Genomic DNA, 26,550 nt, shown 5'->3' on the forward strand with positions numbered 1-26,550 from the left:
TCGGTGGCTTCTCTCCAGTCCTATGGGCATTTTACAGACCGGGAGCGCCCCACTGTTAGCAGGGGCACAGACGGCCCCAGGGCCTCCGCCAGTCCCTAGGATGCTTTTGGGAGAATCAGAAAAAGACTCCCAACTTGGGGAGTAGAGCCCAGGCTGGAAGCAGGTCCCACCTGTCCCCTGTGCGGGGCACAGCCCTGTGGGGATCCCGCAGCCCAGAGAAGATCAATCTGGGGCCAGGCTGGCCATCTGGCCGTGGGCCCAGCGTGTGTGATCTGGGACTCAGCTTTTCCATCCTAAGAGGTGGGTTCTTCCCCCAGCTCTTTTCCAGATCCGATGCCTCACGAATCGGTGGGGACAACTTCTCACCCCACATCAGTGCTTCCCTCATCACAGGAGGCGAAGGGGAGAGGATTCTGGGGCAGGCTGGCCATGCAATGGGTCGGTCCAAAGAGCCCTGGACAACGAGTGGGTATTTTTCTGGCTTAAGTTTTTTGAGCCTCAGTTTCCACTTCTGAAAAATGGGAGTGGTACCTCCTAACACGCAGGGCCATGTTGCGGAGATTAAACAACTTGGCCCCGGCGAAACTGCCAGGCACAGGGCGGGGGCTCCACAAGCGTTTGTGGGCTTGAATCGCCTTTGCTTGCGAAAGTTCTAGAAAGTGTGCGTGCGGGATCCCAGGCGCAAGGTCTGCCTCTCCAGGCACGAGGGACCCCCTGCGGAGCTGGAACCCGGGCTCAGCGGCCACGGCGCCTCCTGGGCCCCGGACCGCCGAGGGTTAATGAGAAAGCCCCACGCCCCCTTTGACGGCGCAGAGCCCACCTCGCCGAATTTGAAAAGGCGGCCCCGGCGCGGCGTGGGCGCCCCCCGACTCCTCGGCTCGGCCCCGGCTCGCTCGCTCGCTCTGCGCCGGCGGGGGCGCGGGTTCGGGCCGGCCGCGCTGCGCTCTCGCCCGTCCTGCGCCCGGGCCTCCGGGGCCCCGCGGCGGCCGCGCAAGATGAAGCTGGCCCTGCTCCTGCCCTGGGCGTGCTGCTGCCTCTGCGGCTCGGCGCTGGCCACCGGCTTCCTCTACCCCTTCCCGGCCGCAGCCCTGCCGCAGCACGGCTACCCCGAGCCGGCCGCCGGCTCCCCGGGCAGCGGCTACGCGGGCCGCCGGTGAGCGCGAGGGGCGGCGGGGCCCGGGGGCGCGCGGGAGGGGGCCTTGGGGCAGTGGGACTGGGGGCCGGGGACGCGGGGCGGCCGAGGACTGGGGGGCTGTGGACTCGGGGCGACGGGGCTGGGGGTCGGGGGCTGGGGATCGGGGTGGTCCGGGGCTGGGGGCGCCGCGCGGAGGGACTGAAGGTGCGGGGCTGGGACTGCGGTGGGCTCCGGCCGCGCCCGCCCTCTCTCTTCCTTTCCGTGCTCTCCCACCCTTCGCCCCTTCGGCTCCAGGCTCCGAGCGGAGGTGGCTCCAACCTGCGGCGGGGGCGCGCGGCGGGGCGACCGCGGCTCGCCGGTGCTCGGTGGCTGCGTCCCGGGACGTTGCCCGGCTCACGTGGCTCCGCCGCGCTCACCTGCGCGGCCCGGCTTTGTGTTGGGAAGCAGGTCCCGGGGCTGCCAAGGCCGGGTGCCCCGCCGCTCCTGTCGGCCGCCCGGGGACACTGGAGGGGCGATTCCGTTCGGTCTTTGGGGCTGGGGCCACAGGGGCGTCGGCTGCGGCTCGCTAGCCACCTGGGGGCATGGAAGCCGCCGCGATCGATGCATCCGCGGTGGGGTCGGAGGAGCAGCGGGGTCACCGCGGGACCCACGACGGCCTCCGCCGCCGCCGGCAGGTGGCGCCCTGGCCACCCCGGGACGGTTAGGGGAGCGTGTCCTCGCCCCGCCGTTGCCTTCCCCCAGAAAACGCGAAAGCATGCGAATGAGAGATGCCGAGCGCCTCGTTTGCCGCGATAGCCTTCTAGAACACACACCTGCGTTCGTACCCTCCGTCTCTTTGGATCCTGGAACCACTCCGGGGTTTGCTGTTGCGTATTATCTTTCCGCTAACCGAGGAGAGGTCCCCAAGTCGGTGGCAGCTCAGGACCCACCTCCTGTCTTGTTTCTCCAAATCCTGTGCTTTCCAGGGCACCCACTGCCATCTTTACGGAGGAAGGCCAGAGACAGGTCCCGGTTTTTTCTCCTCCTGGGTGTTTACCAAACGCGAGAGGGCTACGCCGATGAACACGGGCGATGTCTTGTGGCCGGGAGACGGGCATGCGTCGTGCTGGGAAGAACGAACACTTCATGGCCGGATAAGGCGAGACTCAGAAAAGCATAAAAGTGCTTCTGGAAGCTTTGCATGCAACTTTATTTCCCTCATTTTGTTTGGAAATACTCACCCAAGACTTCTGTTGGTGTTAATTCTCCCAACACCCACAGTAGTGTGGCCTCTGCTCGCTTCCATGTGAGAGTAGTCTATAAAATAGGGTTCTCAAGTTACAGAATGATATGGCTAACATCGTCTCATTTATGGAAAAAATTCTTATGTATACTTAGGTATATGAATGCCCAGGAAAACGTTTGTAGGACGCCCTTTCCGACAGTTACCTATAGAGAGACCTGGAGCTGGACCAGGGGAGAGAGTAAAGAGGGCTCCTGTGTTTTTCCTGTCTCTGCTTGTGTCTGGTTTGCATGTTTGGCAAGGAGCATATGTTCCTGTATTACTTTTGTAATTAGAAAGTGTAGGAAGGGAAAAAAGGCTCCCGCAGCCTGGAATGTGCATGCCTCGGGGAGCCAGCCGTGAAGTCTGTGAAGGGAGGGAGTGACTGGGGACCAGGCTGCTGGCGTCCGGTGGGCTGGAACTCAGGGACGTCCACAGAAACCTTGAAGGGATGGGTTTATCATAAATAGAAAGTGGCCCAAACAAATGTGGTTGTCTTCCAGAACTCTTCCCACCAGGATGGGAGCAGGGAGAAGGTGTAATTAGGTTCAGGAAGGATCCGGCTGAATCTGTGGGAAATGGATTCCCGAATAGGATACGAGAAGGTGTTAAGGGGGCTCGGAGAAGGTTCCAGATGCTTGAGACGGATGCTCCAGAGGGTAACTGAGCCCTTCCACGGAAAGCCCAGCGTGGGCAATGCAGGCTTGAGCTGGCCCGGGTGTCACATGTTCGTGTGTCTCATGAGCCATCAGTCACAGGTGGCCCATGTCCTTGAAATTCAAGAGCCCTGGGAGCAGAGGGCTTGGGGACAGCCCATGGCATAGCGCTCTTCACAGCTTTAGCTGCATACATGTGTTTGCAGTGGCTTGGTCTCTGTTGATGGGCAAAGCAACAGAGCTGTTTCTTGATAAATAACCTTTGTTTATTCCGTGGTGGTTGTGCCCGTTGGCGTCTGAATTTTGGATGTGCTCTGTGTTCTCCTTTCTGTGTGTGTGTGTGTGTATGTTTGCATGTGTGCCTGCCTGCGCACACCCTCCTGGGCCGGGTGTCTGGGTGTGACGTGATGGGGGCCTCTTGCCTTACCCTGGTCACCTGTGTCAGAAGCCCAGGGTGGACCCCTCTGTTTAAGCTATTTTTGCAAAGAAGAAGAGGACCCATATTCCTTAGAGGCCTGTTTCCAGTAGAATCTTGCAGCCCCACGTGTGGACCGCTAATGGTTTTTGTCAGCCACAGAGTTCAGATGCCAAATAAAAGTTGAAGGGAAATGCACTGGTGATTGCCTGGAGGGCTGCACGAGGATGGAGCTCCCAGCTCCCCGCCCCAGTTCTTCCGTTCCACCCTAGTAAGGATAATGGGATAATGCGTTTGGGAAACTCTTCAAAGTATGCAAATCTCACTCATTTCCCTCCCGTCCTCCCTCCTTCCTGTCTCTTTCCCTCCCTGCCCCCCTCCCCTCCCCCCTCCCTTCCACAGATGTTTATTAGGGGTCTTGTCTGTTGTCTCCTCCTTTATACCTCTATGTCCCACCCTGAAGAAGCCAAAACGGCAGTGAGTGACATGGCGCAAGGGGTGGGCCTGCCCCCATCCCATGTTGCACAGCCCCCAGCTCGAGGAGGAAGAAGTTTTAATTTGGATAAAAGAGAAATTTATAATATTAATTCTTGGACGGGAGTATTCTTCTGACTAAGAGAAACCACGAGGGGCCGGCCTGGTGGTGTAATGGTTAAGTTCACGTGCTTCAGGTTCACAGGTTCAGAACCCTGGGCATGGACCTACCACTTCTCGTCAAGCCACGCAATTCTAGAGGAGGATTGGCACAGATGTTAGCTCAGGGCCAATCTTCCTCACAAAAGAATAAAAAAGAGAGAGAGAGAGAAACCAGAAGAACTGTGGGACCTACCTGGATTTCAGCAGAGGAGGGAATGAATACACCCAGTGTGGGCAGGAGACACGAACAAAATTGGTTTTGATTCCTTCCCCCTGAAGAACGGTGCTCATTCCATAAACCGCTCACTCCAACCACGTGTCTGCAGGTTACGAATCAAGCTAGCCAACAGTTCAATAAGTAGGTTCTATCCTTCAAGTGTGACAAGTCCCCTTTCACAATGACCTGGAAAGCCAAGGCCAAGTGAGGAAGCCTTAGAATTCTGGTCTGGAAAGTGGTGGCCGGGGAGGGCCGGCCCGGGCCCTGGCCCACCCTGTACCCTGGATTATTCCCACACAGTGAGGGGCTTCATGCACAGGCTTCCGGACCCCTCAACCTGCACATGCGAGTTCAGTCCACACCCCTTGGCCTCGGAGTGGGCACACTGGCTCAGGGTCTGCCCTGGAAGAGGCACGTGTTCCAGGCGCTGAGAGCAGAAGGGGAGGCACGGATGCTGGGTCTACAAAACGCAGATCTGCCCTCGTTCCTCCCAGCCTGCATCCTTCGGCCGTGCCCACTGTGGTCAGGAGACAGTCTGAGCTGCTTAACCCCGGATGCTGGTCCTTGTCTGTGCTGCAGGCCGTCCCTCAGGCTCCTGTGGGTCATCCAGGTACCCTGGGTGCTCTGCTCCAGGCTGCACCTTTAATGATGCTGGCACTAATGAATGAGTGACAGTTTCTCTGGACCCCTCACCAGGGGAGGGCCTGTTCCATCCTTGTGCTTTACCTGCAGCAATGGGTCATCCTCACTTCCCCCCTCGAGGCCACCTGCTCACTCTCTACCCGGCCCCCATTTTGCCATTATCCTGGCACCTGGACGTCCAGTTATGTGGCTCCCCCATGGCCGGTGTCACTCTTCTCGGCCTCTCCGTCCACGTCAGCCACTCTCCTTGGCCGTCCCCCGCTCTCACTCCCCCGCAGGAATCTCATACAGGATCTCAATATCTTCAACTCAGGACTCAGGCCCTGCGCCCCCATCACTCACGCTGTCCCTCGCTGACCCCAGGCCTCTACCCACTCCGTCTTCTCTCAGCCCGCAAGCCTGTCCGGTCTTCACGGCCTTCCAGTCCAGCCCGGATCTCACTAGCATCCTCAGCTTCCGGTCCCCTGGACCTTTCTCCCAGCTACCTAGAAAGGCCCCCTCCCCCACCCCCCCCCCCACCCCCCCCCGCAAGGGGACCCCCCAGCTGTCTGTGGAGGGTCAGGAGGGCTGTTTCTGCAAAGCCGTTGCTCCCTGGCAGTGGAGATGGGGTCTGGCACTGGGGCTTCCTGCCTCTCTGCGCAGGATGTGGAGGTGCCTGGCCACAGGGTGCTGTAAGTGCCAGCCCTGTGATGGGAGGCCTTGTGGCACAGTCTGTGACCAGCCTAGCTGCTGTCTGGTGGGGCCCCGTTTATTTCCATAGCAGTCTGTCTTTCTGCTCTGTACTGCTGCCCGATGGACCCTTCTCAGCTGCAATGGAGACCCTCTCTCGCCAGCTTAAAACCCTGTGGTGTCCTACCATCTCCTATGTCCTCTTGGCAGAGAGGTCAACGTTTAGGTCAACTTTCACCGACTGGCAGGAGCTGCCCAGGCCGGTGTGTTAAGAAGGATTCTGAGGTGGGGTCTAGGCTCTGAGAAGGAGTGCCGGGACAATCTACTGATCACCGTGAGTGGAGGACAGGAAAGTGGAGGCAAGTGTGATGTATTTGCAGTCCTGGCCTTTGTGATAAAATCCAGCCCCTCCGGCATTACGTATGAAGGCTGGCTTTTGAAACCCCATCTTCCGTCTCTCTATACCAGCTACGTTATATTCGTTATTTCTGTCGCGCCTCTGTTTCTTGGCGTGTGCTGCATCTTTTGTTTGGAATGCTTTCCCCGCTGCGTTAGATGCCCTCCTTTGAGCACCTGGAATATTCTGCTTACATCTATCTCAAGATTTCTCAACCTTGGCACTCTTGACGTGTGGGGCTGGATGATCCTTTGCTATGGGGCCGTCCTGTGCATCGTAGGATATTTAGCAGCATCCCTGGCCTCTACACAGTAAATGCCAGCAGCACCCCCTATCCCCAACTGTGACAACCAAGAACGTCTGCAGGGCCTGCCCAGTGTCCCCTAGGGGACAAAACCGCACCCAGTGATAAGTCACTGTTCTTTCTGAAGATGAACATTTTGATCTGGGGGATATTTAAAAATATTGTATTTAAGGGGAGGGCCACCTGGTGGCATAGTGGTTCACACACTCCACTTCGGGGGCCATGGGTTGGTGGGTTTGGATCCTGGGTGTGGACCTACACACCGCTCATCAAGCCATGCTGTGGCAGGGTCCCACATACAAAATGGAGGAAGATGGACGTGGATATTAGCTCAGGGCCAATCTTCCTCAGCCAAAAAAAAAAAAAAAAGTAAAAATTTTTCAGTGGAAGTTTGCAAGTCTATGCACAAGTAGAGATTAAGATGAACCCTCAGGTACCCTCACTTGGCTTTGCCAACCATTCCATCACACTTATTTCAGCCCCCCTCATATTCTTTTTGTGTGTGTAGGGTATTTTAAAGCAAATCCCAGACTCGTGTTCATTTCACTTGTAGCATTCAGTACGTGCCTGATTCCTCCCCACCATGCCATCCTCACGTCTAACAAACTTAAAATCAGTCCTTATTATTATTATTATTATTAATCCTTATTACTTATAATTGGATCTAAAATCCGATCCACATTCAGACTTCTCCAGTTTTCCAAAGAGCCTTTCTTCATTGTCAGTTTGTTCAAATCTGGGTCTAGATAAAGTCCGTGTGTTGATGGTTGAGCCTCTGTAGTCTCTCCCCTCATAGGAGAGTCCTCTCTCCTTTCAGAGAGTGCCCTCGGCTTGTTGAAGGCCCGTCGTCCTGTAGGATGCCCACGTTCCAGGTTCAGCTGGTTGCTTCTCAGTGGAGTCATTAATTTGATCCTCTGCCCCCTGTATCTCTTCTCTGTTGGAGATCAGCTGTAATGTTTTGCTTAGATTTAGGATCTTTTTTTTAGGGGAGGCAAGGGTGCTTCCTGGTTGGCCCCGTTTACCATATCATCTCAGGAGGTCTTACGGGCTGAATGTTTGTGTCCCCCAAAATCCGTACGTTGGAGCCCTAACCCCCACTGTGCTGTGCTTGGGGGTGGGGCCTTTGGGAGGTCACTGGGTTTAGATGAGGTCATGAGGGTGGGGCCCCCATGGTGAGATTAGTGTCCTTTTAAGAAGAGAGAGAGACCAGAGCTCTCTTTCCCTCTGGCCTGGGAAGACACAGAGGGAACGTGGCCATCTGCAAGCCAGGATGAGAGTTCCCCCCAGGAACCGAATCTGCCAGCACCCTGATCTTGGGCTTCCAGCCTCTATGTCTGAGAAATAAATGTCTGTTGTGTCAGCCACCCAGTCTGTGGCATTTTGTGAGGGCAGCCCGAGCAGGCTGATAGAAGAGGATGTGATTTTTTTCTGGAGAGCTGGGAGTTGGAATTCTCGAGAACACCACTGTCTGTAGGTTTCTTCTCTCTCTTTTCCTTGCAATTTGTTTGTTGAAGCAGCTAGGGCTCTGCTGATGGACAGCAGATGTTGTTCTAACCTTTTGTGTCACATATGATGCCACACTCTATGTTGTCGTGCCTTATTCGTCTTATCTTTTTGTGAATGAATCTTTAGGATACGTTTTTGAATGTGAGTTTTCTGAGTTAAAGCGTTAACACGTGCGTCATTCTGCCAGATATGTCAAATTTCCCGCCACAGGCGTTATCCCATTTGCATTCAGCAGTTTTTTCATGGGGTACATTTTAGAGCCCCGTTTGAATGATGCTGGGTCAAGTGGCCTTGCCAGGGTGACAGTGGACTTCCCTGGCCCACACCACCTGTGAGCCTGGGCCACCCTAACATTTGCGGGGCCCGGGGCAAGGGGACGGATGGAGACCCACCCACCATGTGTGTAAATATTTAACAGTTATAAATCAACCTTGCAAACTGTTAAATAAAATATTTTCTGTCATCGACCTTGAAGACACATCATCCTCATGACCTGGCGCCAGGCTCACGTTTAGAGCTCTTGACTGCCTTGCATTTTGTGCTGGAAGTCGGCGGTGCAGGGAGAGCCACACTCCACTTCCCTTCTCATCCCACCTGACGCCTCGTCCCTAGTGGGGTGTCATGAACACATTCGTGGACACTCTAGCCCAAGTCCTGGTCCTTCTCCTCATCCTGGCAATGGCCACTTGGCCGTACCTTGTCCCCAGCTGTTTGGGGAGGAAATTCCAGGCCCCTGGGTACCTGTGCTTGGCCTCCAGTGGGGGCTGTGGGCTCTGGGGGTCATGTCCCCTGGGCCCCACAGTCTCCTCATCCTGTGGGTATGGCCAGAGGGGGCCAGAGTGCGCTCCTCAAAAGCACAACGTCAAGCTGGGGCTCCTTTTGCCCAGCTTTCAAGTCAGTTCTGTGTAAATGTCACCTCTGGGGGGATGTGGAGTGAGTCTCGGGGGTGGAACCAGGACACGTGTACCCCAGATCCTCAAAACTTAGATGGCTCTTCCCCAAACGACCCCAGTCAAAAAGGCTGCATTACAGTGACTGAGTTAAACGGTCAGTGTCCCAGCGTCGCGTTCCCGTCTAGTACCCTTCTAGCACTTCATCTCCCATTGGGCTGTGAGCACCAAGCGGGATGTCCCCTGCCTGTCGGGGACCCAGCCCGGGGCTCAGAATAGAGCTGGACTCCGCTGGTCGTGTTGAGTGAACTGGAGCGCCTCCATCAGGGACCCACCGAGGCTGTGAATCTCCAGAGGATGTGGGTCCTTCCCAGTTTCCTCTGCAGCGCCAGCAGCACCGGTCACACAGTCGCCCTGTGCACGGACGCCTTTCAGAAATGACGAGGAGCGGCAGCGGGGGCAGGCTCCAGGGCTGCTTGTGGGGACTTGTTTCAGCTCTTTTAGGAACACAGCTGTATTCTGGCCGGATGCTCGGGGTTTTTACCCATTTTCACACTATTCTAAGAAGTGATGGAATGGAATTCAGAACTTGCGACTGCTTTTTGTTTTCCATTTAGAAACTCTGGCGGTCAGTTTTGGAAAGGGTCTGATCCTGATATGACAATGCTGCTGGATCTGGACTCTTCCTTCCCCTACCCTCCCCCTCATGTGTCCCCAGGCAGGGCCAGCGTCAGGGCCATGTGACCAGTGCAGATACCAGGGCCCGATGCTCAGAAGGGTCCCATGGTTGGGGTTTAATTCTTTGCATGCACCGTCTCAAAATTCTCAATACTCTCATCTTTAAGTTTGTGCTTTAGGGGCTGGCCTGGTGGCTTAGTGGTTAAGTTCACACATTCCGCTTGGCAGCCTGGGGTTCACGGGTTCAGAGCCCGGGCGTGGACCTACACACCACTCATCAAGCCACGCTGTGGCAGCGTCCGACATACAAAATAGAGGAAGATTGGTGCAGATGTTAGCTCAGGGCCAATCTTCCACACCAAAAACATAAATAAAGTAAAAATATGTGTTTTGTACGTGAAGTCTGAGGGGACAATGGAGCATACCCTGGGGACTTGAGCCTCTTAGCTCATGCCATGTCCCACCTCTCACCTCCTACCGCCTCCCTGGGGTGGAGTCTCTGCTGCTCGCTCCCTACCCTCTGGCACCCCCTCTCCATCCCTGCCCAGTAGCCACTGTCACCTTCTGCCTCTGGCTCGGGCCTGGTGTGGGCTCAGGGAGGGGTGGGGCATGGTGGCTGCTGTCCCTGCCCTGGGCTGGCAGTGCCTGGTGTGGTCCACAGGTGACTCAGCAGAGGAGAGCCTCTCACCACCCCAATCCTAGTGCATCCATGGCAGAGGCTGCAGTGTCCTTGAAGGTTGCCTGTCTGCTGTAGGATGGTCGCCCTTGGGAAGGGGAGGTGCCTGCCTTGACTTCCCCACTCCAGGCCTGGAGATAGGTGTTTTAATGGCCTCCCCGGTCGTTTTCCTGGGCAGCCGGGTTTACAGAGCACAGCACGGAGAAAAGCTTTTTTTGAGGTTCTTTCGCCATGACCCATAATAAGAAATACCTTTTATATGGTGACTGAGTGCACGCACATGTGCACACACGCACACACACATCTGAAACAAGTTTCACAAAATAATACTTACTGTTACCATATGTGGTACTCTCTTTTTTATGGTATTCTATCCAGTTCATAAAAAAGTGCTTGCCAGACTAAGAAAATTGATTCCACAGCCCCTCTGGGTTCAGACCTGCCGTGGGAGACCCCTCGCCCTGGGCAAATGCAGGGGTCCCTTCGCCTCCTGTCTCTGTGATTGCTTGTGGTTTCGTCCTGAGAACTCACTTGCCACTCCCCCTCCCTGTTGATGGATTAATTTCTCCCGTTTACTCCCCAGCCTGGCCCTGAGCGGCCCGCCTGTGACAGGAGCGTGTGCGCCCACGCTGCCCACCGCCCTCCCCGCCCCTTGGGAATGTGTCCTTGTCCGGGCCAGTCATTTAACCATCTGAACTTCACCCAGCCCACAGTAGGCAGGCAGGAGCTGGGAACTCAACCGTGAGGGTGGGGCACTCTCCCCGGAGGCCTGCTCGTGGATGGCTCTCTGCAAACTCGGGGAGCGAATGACCACGTCCAGGGGAGGCCTTGTCCCTGTGACTGGATTGTGGGTTCTCTGGTGCCTTACCTTCAAGAAGCTATAATTGAGCGCCTGCTGTGCGATTGGGGCTGGGGGGAGCGAGACCACTGAAGATGCAGAGCCAGCCTCTGCCCTTGAGGAGCTCAGAGACGGTTGGGGAAGACCCACGAGCAAGTGTGGGACTTCCCATGACGTGAATGTGTGTGGCGTGGGGTGGGCAGGCCAGGGCGTGTGCGCACTTACTCGTCCAGGGGAGTGTGGCTGTGTGGGAGCTGGGGCGTCTTTGTGTTTAGTTTTCGCCTCTGTAAAACGGCGGTGATCACGGAGCTAGCCTGGTGGCCCACTGGTTAAGTTCACACGTTCTGCTTTGGCTGCCTGGGATTCGCTGGTTCAGATCCTGGGTGTGGACCTACCCACTGCTTATCAAGCCATGCTGTGGCAGGCTTCCCACATATAAAGTAGAGGAAGATGGGCACACGTGTTAGCTCAGGGCCAGTCTTACTCAAAAAAAAAAAAAAAGGCAATGATCATAGTATTTCCTTCACAAGGTGGTTCTAGGGCTTAAATGAACTAATATTAATAAAGTGCTTAGAAAAACAAGCAGTAAACACTCTGTTTGGGCTTGTAACCAAATGTGTTAACATGCCTTGCAAAGGTGATGAGGAGAGGGGGGTCTCACAAACACGTGAGGCCGCAGAATCCTGCTCTGAGAATGGGGTTCCAGCTTCCGTACTTCGGGAAATGCTGGCCTGGTGGACCAAGGCTACATGCTGAGGACGTCCTGGAGGAGTCAGTGTCTGCCGTGGGTCCTGCGAGATGAGCAGGCGTGTTCTCGGAAGTGACTGGGAGGGCGTTCAGGCCGACCAAGGGCTTGGACGCGGGGTGGGGCCTGACGTCCGTTGGTGCGGCTGACATCAGAATGGCTGGACGTGGCTGCAGGCAGGTGGGGGGCAGGCAGGGCCTTTGAGGGCTGGGCGCAAAGCCCCTTTTCTGCCACCCTAAGGAGCTTGGGCTTTATGTGGAGGCACGGTCACAGTGGGTCCCGTGGGGCTTTGCTGGTGCAGAGGAGACCAGCAGAGGCAGGAGAGCGGAGAAGGGGGGCCGGCTGGCAGAGAGGCTCAGGGGACCTGGAGTTGGGCAGAGGCCGTGGGGATGGTGCCGGGGGAGGAGAGACCTCTGAGGCTGTATAGCTGGCAGCACCTGGCCACCTGGTGGGCCGTGCACAGGCGAGGACAGGTTGTGGACTGGGCCTCCTGGCTGTCCCCACTGCTCTGGGGGATGCCGGGAGCTGGCTGCTTTGAGCCTGGGAGCATTGCAAAGACTCTGCCGTGTTTTCTCAGCGTTGAAAAGGCAGCAAAACGCAGAGCTCACGCCCTCGCGTTTCTGTGAAATACTCATCTTTTTCCTCCGTGGGGTTTTTGTAGCTGAATTTAAGCATCTAGCCCCGGACTTGCACACATGAGGTATTCAAGGGCTGTTTGTTGAGTAAATGAATGAACGAATGCCTTGACCTCTCTCCTCTAGGAAACTGAGGCAGGGGCCTCTGCCTCTGTGCAGGTCTGCTGTTCTGAGGGGGCCTGGAGTGAGGTCCTTGCCTGTGCTTTATCCCCACTGGGCCGGCTCTGGAAGCCACTTTCAGAGGAACCACCGCTTCTGGGGATCCTGCCTCTTCCTCTGAAGCAGGAGAGGGTGGAAAAGGGGGACCTTTCCTAAAAATCATGCGGAATGACCTCGATATAAATATCTGGTGGGGCCTTTCTCAAAGGCTCCAGGGCTTTCTGAGTCTCCTCTCCCCCATCCCAGCTTGTCTGTTATTTTAAAATCCTTTCCCAGAGACACAATTCCTAAGGCAGCGAGAACCCCGCTCCAGGCTTCCCTTGGCTTGAGCTGGGCCGACACTTCATTGCCGCTTCGACCGTGTATGAGCTGGACCCTGACCAACTCCGCCTGCGCCAGGGACCAGAGGAACAATAACGAACTGTGAGAGGATTTTCTGGAATCCCGCAGCCGATCCTGGGGATGTAGACACATGGCACACTGTTCTCCTCTCCCAGGAGTCCGGGGTCCTCAGCCATTCCTGCCTCCCAGAAACCGGGGTCTCGGTGTTTCTTTGGTGGCCTGTACGAGACCACCTTGCGAGGAGCTGGGCCCGGGCCAGGTTGATGCTGTCACACTCGAGGAGGGAAGCAGGGCGCCCACCTCGTGCGCCTCTCTGTCTGCCCCACCCACAGCCGCCTCCAGAGGGATCTGCAAGAAGGTGGGAGTGGCCGTGCTGCCCCTGACCTTCGCCAGCTCCCCCTGCCCGGATATTTCCGGAACTTGTTGCGTCAGGTGTTAACAGAAGCTGCGAGGAGAAGCTTGGGAAGTGCTTACGAACCAAGCTCAAGTTTCCTGAATAAAGAGGGAGGGCCTAAAGAGCAGACTCTGGAGCCAGGTTGCCTGGGGCTGGATCCCAGCTCTGGGTGGCCCCGACTGAGTCAACTGACCTCTCTGTGCCTCAGGCTCCTCATCTGTAAAGTGGGGGTGATCTTAGTTTTCACTTCATCAGGTCGTTCTGGGGCTGCATGAGCTAATATTAATAAAATGCTTAGGACCATATCAGGTGAACACTCTGTGCGGCCGTGGAAAAGGATAAAGGCTTTCACAGACAGGGTAGCGTGCTGACCGGCCTTGCCAAGCTTGGGAAATGGGGAGTTGCACAGACATCTGAGGCCTGGAATCCTTTTCTGGGGAGCGTTTCCTTAGGATGGTGTTCCAGACTCCAAACTTTGGGAAACGCTGGCCTACGGGTCAAGGTTAAAAGTCTCAGCAGTTTGCCCTCACCCTCCGGGAGCTGGTCCTAAGCTCTCTCGCCGGCTGGGGTCGTTTCTAACCTCACCCCGCCGTCGCCCACCGTGGTGCTGCGGAGGAGCCAAGAAATACAGAATCAAGGGTCCTTTCAGTTTTTCTGAATCCCTGAGGACCCTACTCAGGTTTGGAAGGCCGCAGGTGAGGAGTGGGGACCTGTCTGCGCTCCCAGCTGAACCTCAGCCACTGGAGGGGGAAGGGTGAGCACAGAGGGCCGCCCCCAGAATGCAAGTGGGGAGGAGGTTGGAGAATCTGGGGGCCTGAGATGCCCACGGCAAGGTCGGTGGCCAAGGAGTTCAGACGAGCTTCGTGTCCCAGGGAACCCCGTGTGGCCCTGGAGTGAGGGAAGGGCTTCTCCGGCAGGTGTCTCCTGCAGCCGGCCTGTCGTGACCCTTCGGGGAGCCACAGTCCAGCCAGCGCTTCCCTTCGTAGACTCACAAGTAACATGAAACTAATAGGATTGGGCCGAGATCAAGTGAGGAAATGTGTTTGTGAAATATGCAGACTAATTATTCCTGAGCGTGTTCCTGCTCCCTGGATGGTGCCCCGGGAGAGGGGGCGGGAGGCACCCACACGTGCATGAGGATGGTCGTTTGCTCTGTGTGTGTGTAAGTGGTTTGCATCTGGGACTGGCTGTGATTTGCAGCCCAAATATTTTATGTCTTTCTTTGAAAGTCCCCCACGCCCTTCCTCCGTCTGAAAGGACAGGGCCTGGGTGGCAGTGGCTGAGAAGCCCCCCAGGTCCTGGCACTCGGGGGGCCCGGCTGAGGGTCTGTCCTGCTGGGAGCTATTGTGGGAGCCTCAGGCTTCCCTCTTCCAGGGAGCAGCCTGTGGAATCAGGCCCCGCTGCGGGCTGCCTGCGGTCCCTGCCGGCCCCCGGAGGCGCCAGGGCCTGCCGGACGCCCCGGTCTCACATGGGCAGCCTTTGCCGAGAAGGTGGCGGTTTCCTTCTGGTTTGGCTCCGGCCGTCTGCGCCCCGGCCAGTTGCCTGTGGCATCTGACATTTTTGTCATTCCTGCTCCCCTGGAAGGGCTTCTCTGGGGAATCAGCACTTCTCTCTTCCTGTCCCTCTGTGATCTGAGAGGGCTCAGCCTCCTGGACACCCGCTGTTTCTGGGTGATGGGATCCTGGGCTTCTACAGGGTCTGCCAGGCTCTTCCTGTCTTTTGTCCTGTGGTTGATGCTGACAATTAGCTCAGACACTGAAACTCTTCGCACAAGAGCTCTGAATATCTGCCTTCCTGCAGAGGCAGCTGAGCAGGCGGGAGAGACCCCTACATCAGGGGCCCGGAGGGAGCTCATCCAGACCCCCCCCCCACAACCTGTTCCTTGTCTCTCTGGGTGCTCTGCTCCCCACCAGCTGCCTTTTAATCTCAAACTGCTTCCTGCCTCAGGGCCTTTGCACTGCCTCGATCAGTCTTTGCTTTCTCTTGGCTTAGCTAACTCCTGCTCAAAGCTCAAAGATCAGCTTAAACATCAGGTCTTCAGGGAACCTTTAGCTATCCCCCAAGGCGAGGTCAGTCCCCTTGGTTAAATGCCCCTGAGCTTGCTCTTGGACGTAGAGGCTCATGATAACTATAAGTCAATCCTATAACTGATTGATAATTGGTCAATAGTTGTCTACCCTGAGACTGTAAGTTCTGTGAGGCCAGGGATCCCATCCATCTTGTTTGGTGCCACACCTCTAGGTTCTTGCAGAGTGCCTGGTCACAGAGGGGACTCAGGAAAGGACTAACCGCTTTGCCAGCTGTGTTAGTTTCCTCTTGACGCTGAAACAAATGATCATAAACTTCATGGCTTAAAAATCACAGATTTATTATCTTACAGTTCTTGAGGTCGGAAGTCCAGAATAAATCTCACTGGGCTGAAAGCTGTTCGAAGGACTGGTCCTTCTGGAGGCTCCAGGGGAGAAGTCATTTGCTTGTTTTTTTCTGGCTTCTAGAGGCTGCCAGCATCCCTGGACTTATAGCTCCTTCCTCCATCTCCAGAGACCATCCTCTAACCTCTCTTTCCAACCTTTCCTCTCTCTCTGACTCTCATCCTCCTGGCCCCCACCCCCATCTTATAAGGACCGGTGTGGTTAGGTTGGGTCCAGCCGGACAATCCAGGGTCACCTCCTCTCCTCAAGGTCCTTAATTTAATCACACCTGCAAAGTCCCTTTTACCGTGTGAGATAACACAATTCCAGGGATGGGGTGAGGCCATCACTGGGGAGCCATTATTTAACCTACCACACAAACAGAAACGAAAAGGGAAAGACACACCAGACTTTCGGGGCCCTGGAGGGTCGGATTGATCCTAGGTTTCCAACAGTATTAAGACCGACAGTGGCTTTGAGCATCAGAAGCCTGTTAAGACTCAGCCTTGTGTGAAGAGTCATGATAAGAGCATCATGGCCTTCCCACCCAAATTTTTTACATCGGCTGTGAGGTAGGGATATAACTTTAGGGTTTTTTTTTCCCCAAACACCTTTCCCTCTCTGACTTCTATTGAATAATCCATCCTTTTCCAATAATTTGAAGAGCCACTTGTATCCTATAGTAAACTGGTCCTTTTTCTCAACCCTTAATCTGACCTGGGGCCAAAACCACACTTTTAATCATTCTTGTATGTTTTGTTAGCTGATGGAGCAGTTCCTCCTTCGCTGTTCATCTTTATCCAAATGTTCCTAGCTGTGCTACATTTTTTCTTTTGGGTGAATTTTAGAATCATCTCTTCCAGTTCTATAAAGCCTGCCGCTGAGATTTTGATCTAGGCTGTGTTGACTTAGTGGATTATAGAATCACTGTTTATAATCTCGTGTGTTTTTCAGGCACGAGGTGTGCTGCTCCATTTATCCAGATCTTGTTGGATTTATTTGTGGTCATTTTGTAGTCTTTATTGCTATTGTGAACGAGTTCTTTTTGTTCCTTGATGTTTCTAAGTGTTTCTGTCTGGCAAATAGACATGTTGGTCTTATATCCAGCTACGTGCAGTTAAAAAAATTGTTTTAGAGACCCAGGCCCTGATGGCCTGGTGGTCAAAGTTCCACGCTCTCGCTGCTTCGGCGGCCTGGGTTTGACTTGCGGTGGCAGGATCACTCAACCCGCCTGTCAGCTGCCATGCTGTGTGGCAGCTCTCACAGAAGAACCAGAAGAACTTACAACTAGGATGTACAACCATGCCCTGGGGCTGTGGGAGGAAAAAAGAAATAATAATAAAAAATAAAAATAAAAATTATTTTAATGGTTTTTAGGTTGTTCTCTAAGATTTTTGAGGTAGAGGATCCTATTGGCTCCCAATGTGTGTGTGTGTGTGCGTGTGTGTGTGTGTGTTGATCATTGTGTAAGTCAAAATCTTGGTTGAGCTAGAAGGATGGAGCTTCGTTTTTCCTACAATGGTGACCCGGCAGAGGCCTTTTAAGAGAGAGAAAGGGCGTCTGGAGAACAGGTGATGGTTTGGTCTCACCTGGAGTCGTCCTCTCTGCTCCCTCTTTCCTTCTCCTTGTTCGCTCTGAAGAGAGGCAGAGGTATGTAGGACATGGTTAAAAGACGAAGATATCTTTGCCTCAATTCTTGGTTTATAGGAAGGATATTTTTTGGAATCAGAGAACCCAGGATTCATTCACCTTTCCCTCCCCTGCCTCCTGCCATTTATTACAGAAGGAACCTAATAATGGACTGTGGATTCTAGACTCCTTGTCATTCTGGGCCAGTCATTCTGAATTAAGGCTACATTGTTTCTTCCATCGTCACCCATCAGTCCCCACTCCTCCCAGCAGCAGCCACCTGCTCTTCCTGCAAACAGCGCTGGACGTAGACCGCGAGCTGTCAGCTTCTCTCTGGTCTTTCTCTTTCTCCCCAACAGAGGCCAGCATCTGTCTGAGGGGGTCCAAATGCTGGGGGTCGGGATGGGGAGCATGTGAGTTTCCTCCCTCACCCTGCCAGGCATGTCCAGTTAAAATGAAAACCAAGGGCCATCTTGATTAGCAGAGCTAAGAACACAAGCTACATCCTTCCACACAGGTGTCCTAGGCAGATGGCATCCCCTGAAAACCGCAGGTGGCCCAAAGCGTTCGTAAGGGTGAGAGAGCAGTGTTTCAGAGTGGCCTGACACGCTTTTAGAGACTGATGCGAGCTGTGTTTTAGTCCACGGGTTAGCTATCCAGTTGCCCCATATGGGCTGGGGCTGGCCGTGTGCACTGACTCTGGTCCTCCTGTGCCTGTCAGTGTGCCCGTGGGGGAATCATAGAGACGGCCAGGACTGAGTCACAGCTGTGTCCCAGAGAATGCAGAGGCCAAAATCGTGCACGCCTGGGATCTTGGGATGCCTTAGCAGGGAAGGTTTGGGGGTTCTGGGGTTGTCTGTCTGGGTTATCACTCTATCCCCGCCATCAATACAGAGCCAGAAAGAGGTGACAAAGCCAAGCAGGTTCATGCTGGGTGGGCACCTGCCAGCTGGGAGCAGGTGGGCGGGTCAGTTTATAAAGGCGCAGCCAAGTTGGGCTGGTGGGCGGGCCCGAAAGCACAGAACTTTGGAGTCAGGCAAATTTCTGTCGGAATTTGGCTCCCCCTCCAGCTGTGGGCAAGTTACTGGTAACGTGCATCAGTTTACACATCTGTGAGATGGGACTAATCGCAGCCAGTTCCTGTGGGAGCAGCAAAAGAGCCGTTTGAACGAGGGCTGTGTGTTGCACTTAGAGTCCGGCGAGAACAGTGGCCCCTGGAGTTGGTCGTGCCGCCATCTGGATTGTGTAGCATCTGGCCAAGTGGCCGCCATGAGCAGCTTCCCCCTGGGTCCTGTCCTGGCTTGCTTCATTCTTGTTTCATGTGAGTCTTCTGCAGCTGGGCTGCAAGCCCCTTGGGGTCAGGAGCCCAGCTGACCCCACGATGGCTTTGTCTGCCACAGCAGGTGACCCAGGACTGAGTGCAGAATGTGGGCTGAAACAATCCCTTATTGGTTCGACCACAGCAGGACCCACCGGGACCCCGCTGTGTGTGCCCTGCAGGCTGGGAAGTCCAGGTCGGTCCGGAGCTCATGGGCCTGGGTTGCCTTCTCACCTGGAGTGACCCGGGAGTGAACAGTGAGCCTGGTGGACCCTGATGCTGTGTGAGGGGCCAGGCAGTTGCATGAGCAAGAGATTTGGCAGGACAGCCCAGCTTTCTGCTTGACCGTTGGCAGGGAGGCGGCAGTGCTGGAAATCGTCTGCCTGCTGGCCTGGGGCAGCTGCACGTGGGGACAGCTGTCTCAGCTTTGGACACAGGATCTGCCCCAAGATTAATAACAGAGCCTGGCCGTGCCCGGGGGGAGCGGGGAGCGGTTTGGGTTACAGCGCACCAGGAAGTTCGCCTGCCCTGCTGACAGTGGGTGGGTAGCCTGCAGGATGGATGGGCTCTGGGGGCTGGGGGCGTCTGGGCAAAGCAGCTCACCACTGGCCGAGCCAAATCCACCCCCACGGGATGCAAGCTGACCCTCCCAAGGGCCACTTTCTTTCCGCTGGACCCGAAACCGGCAGGCGCTGATCTCCAAGAATTATGTGAAGAGTTGGGAATGGAAACCAAATGTTGGTGTCAGGTAGAGAAGGCTGATGGGAACCAGTGGCCCAGCAGGCCTGTGAGCAGGGGATGGGGGCTTGGAGGTCAGTGGCCAGCACAGATGTTTAGGTGAAAGGGGCCCGACACGTTTTCTTTTAAAAAAAAAAAAGGTTTATTTTTTTCCTGATGATATTTATTATAGATCATTTGGAAACTATGCATAAGTGGAAAGAAAGCAATTATTTATAATTCTGTGTTTTTCAGTTTTAGATTTTTTATTCTTTTTATTGTGGTAAAATACACATTACATAAAATTTACCATCTTAACCAGTTTTAAGTGTATAGTTCAGTGGCGTTAAATACACTCACGTTGTCGTGCAACCATCACCACCATCCTCTCCAGACCCTTTTCATCTTGCAAAACAGAAACTCTACACCTTTAGACGCTAACTTCCCCTCCCCCCTCCCCCGGTCCCCCGGTAACCGCCATTCTACTTTCTGTCTCTGTGAATCTGACTACTCTAGGGGCCTCACGTAAATGAAATCATACAGTATTTGTCCTTTTGTGACTAGCTTATTTCACTCAGCATAATGTCCTCAAGTTTCATCTAGGTTGTACCATGTGTCAAAATTTCTTCCATTTGTAAGGCTGAATAATATTCCATTGTATACATACGTCGTTTTGTTTATTCATTCATCGATGGACACTTGGATTTCTTCCGCCTTCTGGCTGTTGTAAATAATGCTGCCATCACGTGGCTGCACTAATATCTCTCTGAGCCCTCGCTTTCAGTTTTTTTGGGTATATACCCAGAAGCTGAATTCCTAGAGCATATGGTAATTCTATTTTTAACTTTTTGAGGAACCGCCATACTGTTTTCCACAGCGGCTGCACCTTTCTACATTCCTACCAACGGTGCAAAATGTTGCAGTTTCTCCACATCCTTGCCAGCGCGTGTTTGGTTTTTTTTTGGATAGGAGCCATCCTAATGGGTGTAAAGGGGTGTCTCATTATGGTTTTGATTTGCATTTCCTTAATGATTAGTGATGTTGAGCATCTTTTCTGAGCTTATTGGCCATCTGTATGTCATCTTTGGACAAATGTCTGTTCAAGTCCCCTGTCTATTTTTATTTTAATTAAGTAATTTATTTATTTATTTCTCCCCAAAGCTCCAGTGCATAGTTGTATATCCTAGTTGTAGGTAATTCTAGCTCTTCTACGTGGGACGCCGCCACAGCGTGGCTTGATGAGCGGTGCCATGTCTGCGCCCAGGATCTGAACTGGCGAACCCTGGGCTGCTGAGGCGGAGCACACGAACTTAACCACTCCGCCACGCGGCCAGCCCTCCAGTTTTAAAATTAGGTGGTTGTTGTTGTTGTTGTTGTGTTGTAAGTGTTCTTTGTATATTCTGGGTGTTAATTCCTCATCAGATATACGATTTGCAGTTTTTTCCCGCATTGCACGAGTTGCCTTTTCACTCTGTTGATTGTGTCCTTTGATGCGCAAAAGCTTTAAATTTTGATGCAGTCTAATTTATCTATATTTTCTTTTGTTGACAGTGCTTTTGGTGTCATATCCAAGAAATCATCGCCAAATCCAATTGCCCTATGTTTTCTTCCAAGAGTTTTATTCTTTTAGGTCTTACGTTTAGGTCTTTGATCCATTTTGAGTTAATATTTGTATGTGGTGTAAGATGAGAGTTTAACTTCATGCTTTTCCCAATGCCATTTGTTGGACTTTCCTTTCCCTGTAATTCCATTTTTTTCAGTTGTATTGAGAAAGAATTGGCATCCATCACTGGCTAAGTCGAAGGTGTATGGCATGGTGGTTTGGTTTACATATATCGTGGAGCGATGACCACAATAGGCTAGTTAGCACCCATCATCTCGTATCAATACAATAAAAAGGAAAACGTTTTCTCCTTGTGTTGAGAACTCTTAGGATCTATTCTCTAAACAGCTTTCCTATATATCAATCAGCAGGGTCAGCTATAGTCATCATACTGTATGTGACATCCCTGGTACTTATTTATCTTATGACTGGGAGTTTACACCTTTTGATCACCTTCCTCCAATACCCCCTCCCCGACCCCCCCTCTGGTAACCACAAATCTGACCGCTTTTTCTATGAGTTTGGTGGGTTTTTTTTTTTTTTTTTAGATTCCACATATAAGTGCGATCATACAGTATTTGTCCTTCTCTGTCTGACTTATTTCACTTAGCATAACGCCTTCAACGTCCATCTATGTTATTGCAAATGGTAGGATTTCCTTGTTTTTGTTATGGCTGAATAATATTCCGTTGTATATATATACCCCATCTTCTTTATCCATCCATCCGTCGATGGACACTTAGGTTATTTCCACATCTTGGCTATTGTAGATAATGCTGCAGTGAACATGAGGGGACATATATCTTTTCGAGCTAGTGTTTTCATTTCCTTTGGATATATTCCAGAAGTGTAATTGTTGGCTCTTACGGTCATTCTATATAATTCCATTTTCAAGAGGCGTATTTCTTCTTGATCTTTGCCCTGAATGTGCTTGCTTATTTATTTCTTTACGTATTTATTATCCATACTTTGCAGAGTTGCGGTCACACAGGCTGTATTAAGGAAGAAGGTCAGTATATTTGGTTTTGGGTCCTGCCTTTTCTTTTAACGCACGTGCGCAGGAACCTCAAAGAAGCCATCTTCATTCATTCCATAGATATTACAGATGCCCTGGTTTACCAGGGACTGTGTCAGTTGCCGAGTGTGCAGAAATGATCCAGAGAGGGTCACTGCCTTCAACGTCCCGATTAGGATAATAAATGAACAATGATCACAGCAGGGCCGGAGCCACACAGTTCTGGACAAAGGGACGCGAGGAGGCAGAGGTACCCCAGAGCACTCTGGAGGAAGAAGAGGCTGAGAGCGGGGAGTGAGCAAAGGCCCAGAGAGGGTGTGGGAGGGGGCCCAGCATGGCAAGGCCAGGGTTCTGAGAACAAGAGTGGGAAGCAAGGATGGAGAGCCTGCCTTGCCAGGCGTAGGAGCTGTGGATCATTCTGGGGGCCGCGCGGAGCCTCTGGAGGCCTGGAAGGAGGGGAGTGACATGGGCCATCAGATATGCTGCCCAGTCACAGGTGCAAAGAACTGGGTACAAAAACAAGGAATGAGAAACTGAGGCCCTCGCTCCTCCTCCATAGCAGGTCTGCGATTCCTGGAGTGAGGTCCTCATCTGTGCCTTGTTCCCGCCAGGCCAGCTTTCCAGAAGCCACTTTAAAGAAGCCAAGGAGGCCACCAGCTTTGGGGTCTTGCTTCTCCCTTTGAAGTGGGAGTGGGTGGAGAAGGGGGAGTTTTCCAGAAAATTCCTTGAGACAGCCTCAATGTAAATATCCGGTGAGGTCTCGGGGATTGGGAGCCACTTCTCTGAGGCTGGGAAGCTGAGGGCCCATTGCAGGGGGCTGTGTGTGTGGGGGGGGGCTCCCACAGAACCCCCAGCTCTGTGCCCCTCTGTCCCCCCGCATGGCTCAGGGCTCCCCCAGGAGAGCATTCCCCTCCTCAGGTCTCCTGCTTGGCCTATGGCCTTTGCCCCCGCCCTGCCCCTCTGGCCTGACCTGCTAACGAAAGCCTTCTGTGTGAGGCCAGCGCGGCCTGGCTGTGGGGACAGAAGCCTCGTGGGGGACAAGGCCTCGGAAGGAAAGGGGGATGGGGAGGCGCAGCCCTCCGAGCTGGAGCAGATGGTGAAGGCAAACACGGGCCTCTGTGGGGTCTGGTTCTAGCACAAAATGGAGGTTTCTCTGGCCTTGGGGGCAGTTTGCTGACTCACAAGCGAATGTGGGAGTGTGTGGGGACGTGGGTCCCCCCCTTTTTGCTGGAAGCACGGGGACCTGATGGGGTTTCCTGTTGTTGTTTACCTCCCTGAGGGCCTGACTTTGTCTGGGCTGCGAATTCATCCCGGGCAACGGCCGAGACACACGCCCAGGCCCTGTGTGTCCTGCGGGGGGCGCCGTGTGTGTCAGCCAGGTCCCGTGGAGTGGTGGCTGGACCAGGAGATTTCGGGAGGAGAGGACAGTCTCCATGTTCCTCGTAGGTCTTCCCCGTGACTCTGCGGGCGGGAGCCATCTCTGCATTTGGACCCAAGGTTTGAGGGCTTCCAAATTCTGCAGGCTTTGGTTTGGGACTAAATGTTCACCTTTGTAGTTTTAGGCTGACCACGCGCGCCTGCATTTGTTCCTTATTTCACGGGCGGCTCTTGTTCCCCCTGAGCCCCCACCACCGGAAAACGGGGCCGGGAGACCAAGAGGGACTTGTCCAAAGATGCGACGCTGGGGAGTGGCCGGGCCGGGGCCCGAATCTGTGTGTTTTCTGGCTTTACATCCTGCGTATGCAGCTTAGGGTCTGTGTGTGGATTGATGGGGTGGTAGGTGTTCTAAAATAGAGTGTGCTAATAGATGACGTGAGGTCTAGATAGCTGTTACTCTCAGTTCCCAAGAGGAGGGGGCACGCCGAGCCACACAGGGCTACTCAGGGGAGCACCAGTGTTGGTCAGGAGGCAGAGTGGGAGGAGTGGAGCAAGAGCCTTCTTGTGATTTTCGCTGGAAGGAACAGGTGAGGGAGGGTAAGCAGGCTTAGGATGGGCTCGTTTGGATAATGTCAGCAGGCTCTGGGTGCAGGGGCTGCCCCTAGCCGGCTAGTGCCTGGCCCTGGGGAATTGGGACAGGCGGGCAGTGGCCCTGCGAGGGAGACACCCACAGAGGAGGTAGTTGGGGTGTGGACTCTGGATTGAGTATTTGAAATGCATGCCCTGGGGGCAGGACTTCAGGCAGGGCGGGCAATGAGGGAGCAGGAGGCCAAGGCGAGGTGCCTCAGGTGTGTCGTGGCGTTGTCCAGAACCAGGCGTGTCTGGCGTGTGCCCAGAGGCAGATGTGAAAGCATGAAGTTCATAGAAGCTAGAAACACGGCTGATGCGCAGGGTCCTGTGGCAGCCCGTGTTGACTGTTGCTGACTCGGAAGCAAGCGTAGGTACGGCTGCTGCAGGGCTGCGCAGGGGGGGCCACTGTGTTTAGCTGATGTGGATCCACGGGGGCCCCAGACAGGCAGGGGCGTGCATTCCCGCTGCCTGCTATTTTAACTCTGTAACTAAGTATTTGTTTAGTATCCGTGTTCCTCTGTTGGATTATAAACTTCCCGAGCCTGGACACTACAGTGGCTGGAACATCCTAAATACCTAATTACAACGGCAGACACTTAATTAGTGCTTCTTATGTGCGGGGAGGTGTTCTATGCACGTTGGTACAATAGCTCACGTATCCCTCCCAGCGACCCCACTGATGAGGAGCCATCATTAGACCTATTTTATGGGTAAGGAAACTGAGGCACAGGGAGGTTAAACGGCTTGCCCTGGGTCACACGTCTAATAAGGGGTAGCAAGGATTTGAACCCAGGCTGTCCTTAGTTCATGCCCTTAGCCGCTGTGCCACCTGCCCATTTGGTGCTTGAGAGTGGAGGGTGAGTGGAGAAGGATGCACAGACGAGGGTGACGCGGTCTGCTCAGTGCGGGGAGGGCCATGTGTACGTGTGTCTGCACCCATTATGGGCTGTGGGGTGCACTCCTGGAGTAACGCAGAGCAGGATGGGAGCAGGGAGGCGGGGGTGGGGAGGGCTGCGGGCCTGAGAGGCAGGAGGATGTAAGCGGTCGGGGAAAGAGGTCATTCTAGGCCGGGGGAGGGAGAAGTTGCTGTGGGTGTCACAGCAGAGCTGGGATGTGGGAGGTGGGTGCAGAGGTGGAGGGGCCCTCCAGGCTGGTGGGGACAGTGGGAGCAGAGGTGCCCTGAGGGCAGCGGGTCTGGCACTTCTGAGCCATGTGCACCCCCCTCCTGCTTCCCGTCTGTAGGTACCTTTGCACAGCTCCTTTTTGCATCAGTTATGTTGAACCACACGTTGTCTGTATTAACTAGGAAGCAAGTTTCCAAAAACCAGGCCTATGGTGACATCTAGGAACGCCAAAAGGGGGACAGGCGCTCCTGATCCAGTGCCCACTTGTCTGAACTGCACCTCCCTCCACAGGCCCAGTGTGGCCACCTCTTGCCTATGTGGTCTGGGGCCAACCATGCGTGGGAGGCAGAATAATGGCCCCCAAAGATGTCCATGTCCTGATCCCCAGAGCCTGTGCGTATGTTACCCTCTGTGATAAAAGGGACCTTGCAGATGTGATGAAATGAAGACTCTGACTTTAGAGATGATCCTGGTTTATCCTGGTGGGCCCAACCTAATCCCGAGGGCCCTTATAGGAGGGAGGCAGGAGAGTCAGAGGGAATGGGAGATGTGATGACGGAAGCAAGAGGTCTGAGTGATGCGAGGAGGGGGCCTCGAGCCGAGGGATGCAGGAGGCCTCCAGAAGCTAGAAAAGACACGGAACAGATTCTCTCCTAGAGCCTCTGGAGGGAACCAGCTCTGCACAAACCTTGACTCGAGCTCAGGGAGACTGATTCTGGACTTCCGACCTCCAGTCCTGTAAGATATCAGTAGGCACCATTTTGCATCACTAAGTTGGTGGGAATTTGTTACAGGAGCAACAGGCAACAAGTACACTGTGTCCCCGATCTGAACCACAGCCTTTTCATCCATATCATGGTCACGACACCCGTGTCCTGACTCTGACTCTCCGGGGATCAGAAAGCAGGAGAACTTCCGGTCATCTGGGCTCTTGCCGGAACTTTCTGTCACCATTAAGCAGGTTTCCCTCCATCGAGGGACCAATAGATGATAAAGAAAATTTGGTATTTACATACAGTGGAGTATTATTCCGGCTTAAAAACGCAGGAAATCCCTCAATTTGTGACAAGATGGATGAACCTGGAGGACAGTGTTCTAAGCCAGACACAGTAGGACAAATGCTACAAGATCCCCTTTATATGAGGAAACTAAAAGAGCCAAACTTATAGAAGCAGAGAGTGGAATGGTGGGTGCCAGAGGCTGGGGGCCGCTGGGGAAGACGGAGGAGGTCATCAAGGGTACAAAGGTTCAGTTATCCGAGATCAAATAAGCCCTAGAGATCTCCTGTGCAGCCAAGTGCCAACGGTTGACAACTCTGTGCTGTGTACTTAAACATTGCTAAGAGGGTGGGTCTTGTGTTAAGTGTTCTTATCACAAAATAATAATAATAATAATAATAATAATAACAACAAGAGGGCAGGAGGAAACTTGTGGAGGTGACGGGTATATTTCCCGCGTAGATTCTGGTGATGGTTTCAGGAGTGTATGCCGGTCTCTGAATTCATCGAGTTGTACCCGTTAAATATGTATT

The 26,550-nt window shown here is 53.9% G+C and overlaps 1 protein-coding gene across 2 annotated transcripts in view; it reads left to right on the top strand.

Annotated features, from left to right (window-relative positions):
• Nucleotides 1-878: 878 nt before the first annotated feature.
• The window catches only part of COL26A1 (collagen type XXVI alpha 1 chain), a 159,009-nt gene continuing 133,337 nt past the window's right edge, over nucleotides 879-26,550 (top strand). For both annotated transcript variants that reach the window (XM_046667548.1, XM_046667549.1), the window contains exon 1: nucleotides 879-1,153. In XM_046667548.1, the coding sequence (XP_046523504.1) occupies nucleotides 996-1,153 (158 nt within the window). In that variant the 5' untranslated portion in view covers nucleotides 879-995. The remainder of the gene's footprint in view (nucleotides 1,154-26,550) is intronic.

The sequence above is a fragment of the Equus quagga genome, chromosome 7 (genome assembly GCF_021613505.1).
Source record: "Equus quagga isolate Etosha38 chromosome 7, UCLA_HA_Equagga_1.0, whole genome shotgun sequence".
Taxonomy (NCBI): Eukaryota; Metazoa; Chordata; class Mammalia; order Perissodactyla; family Equidae; genus Equus; species Equus quagga.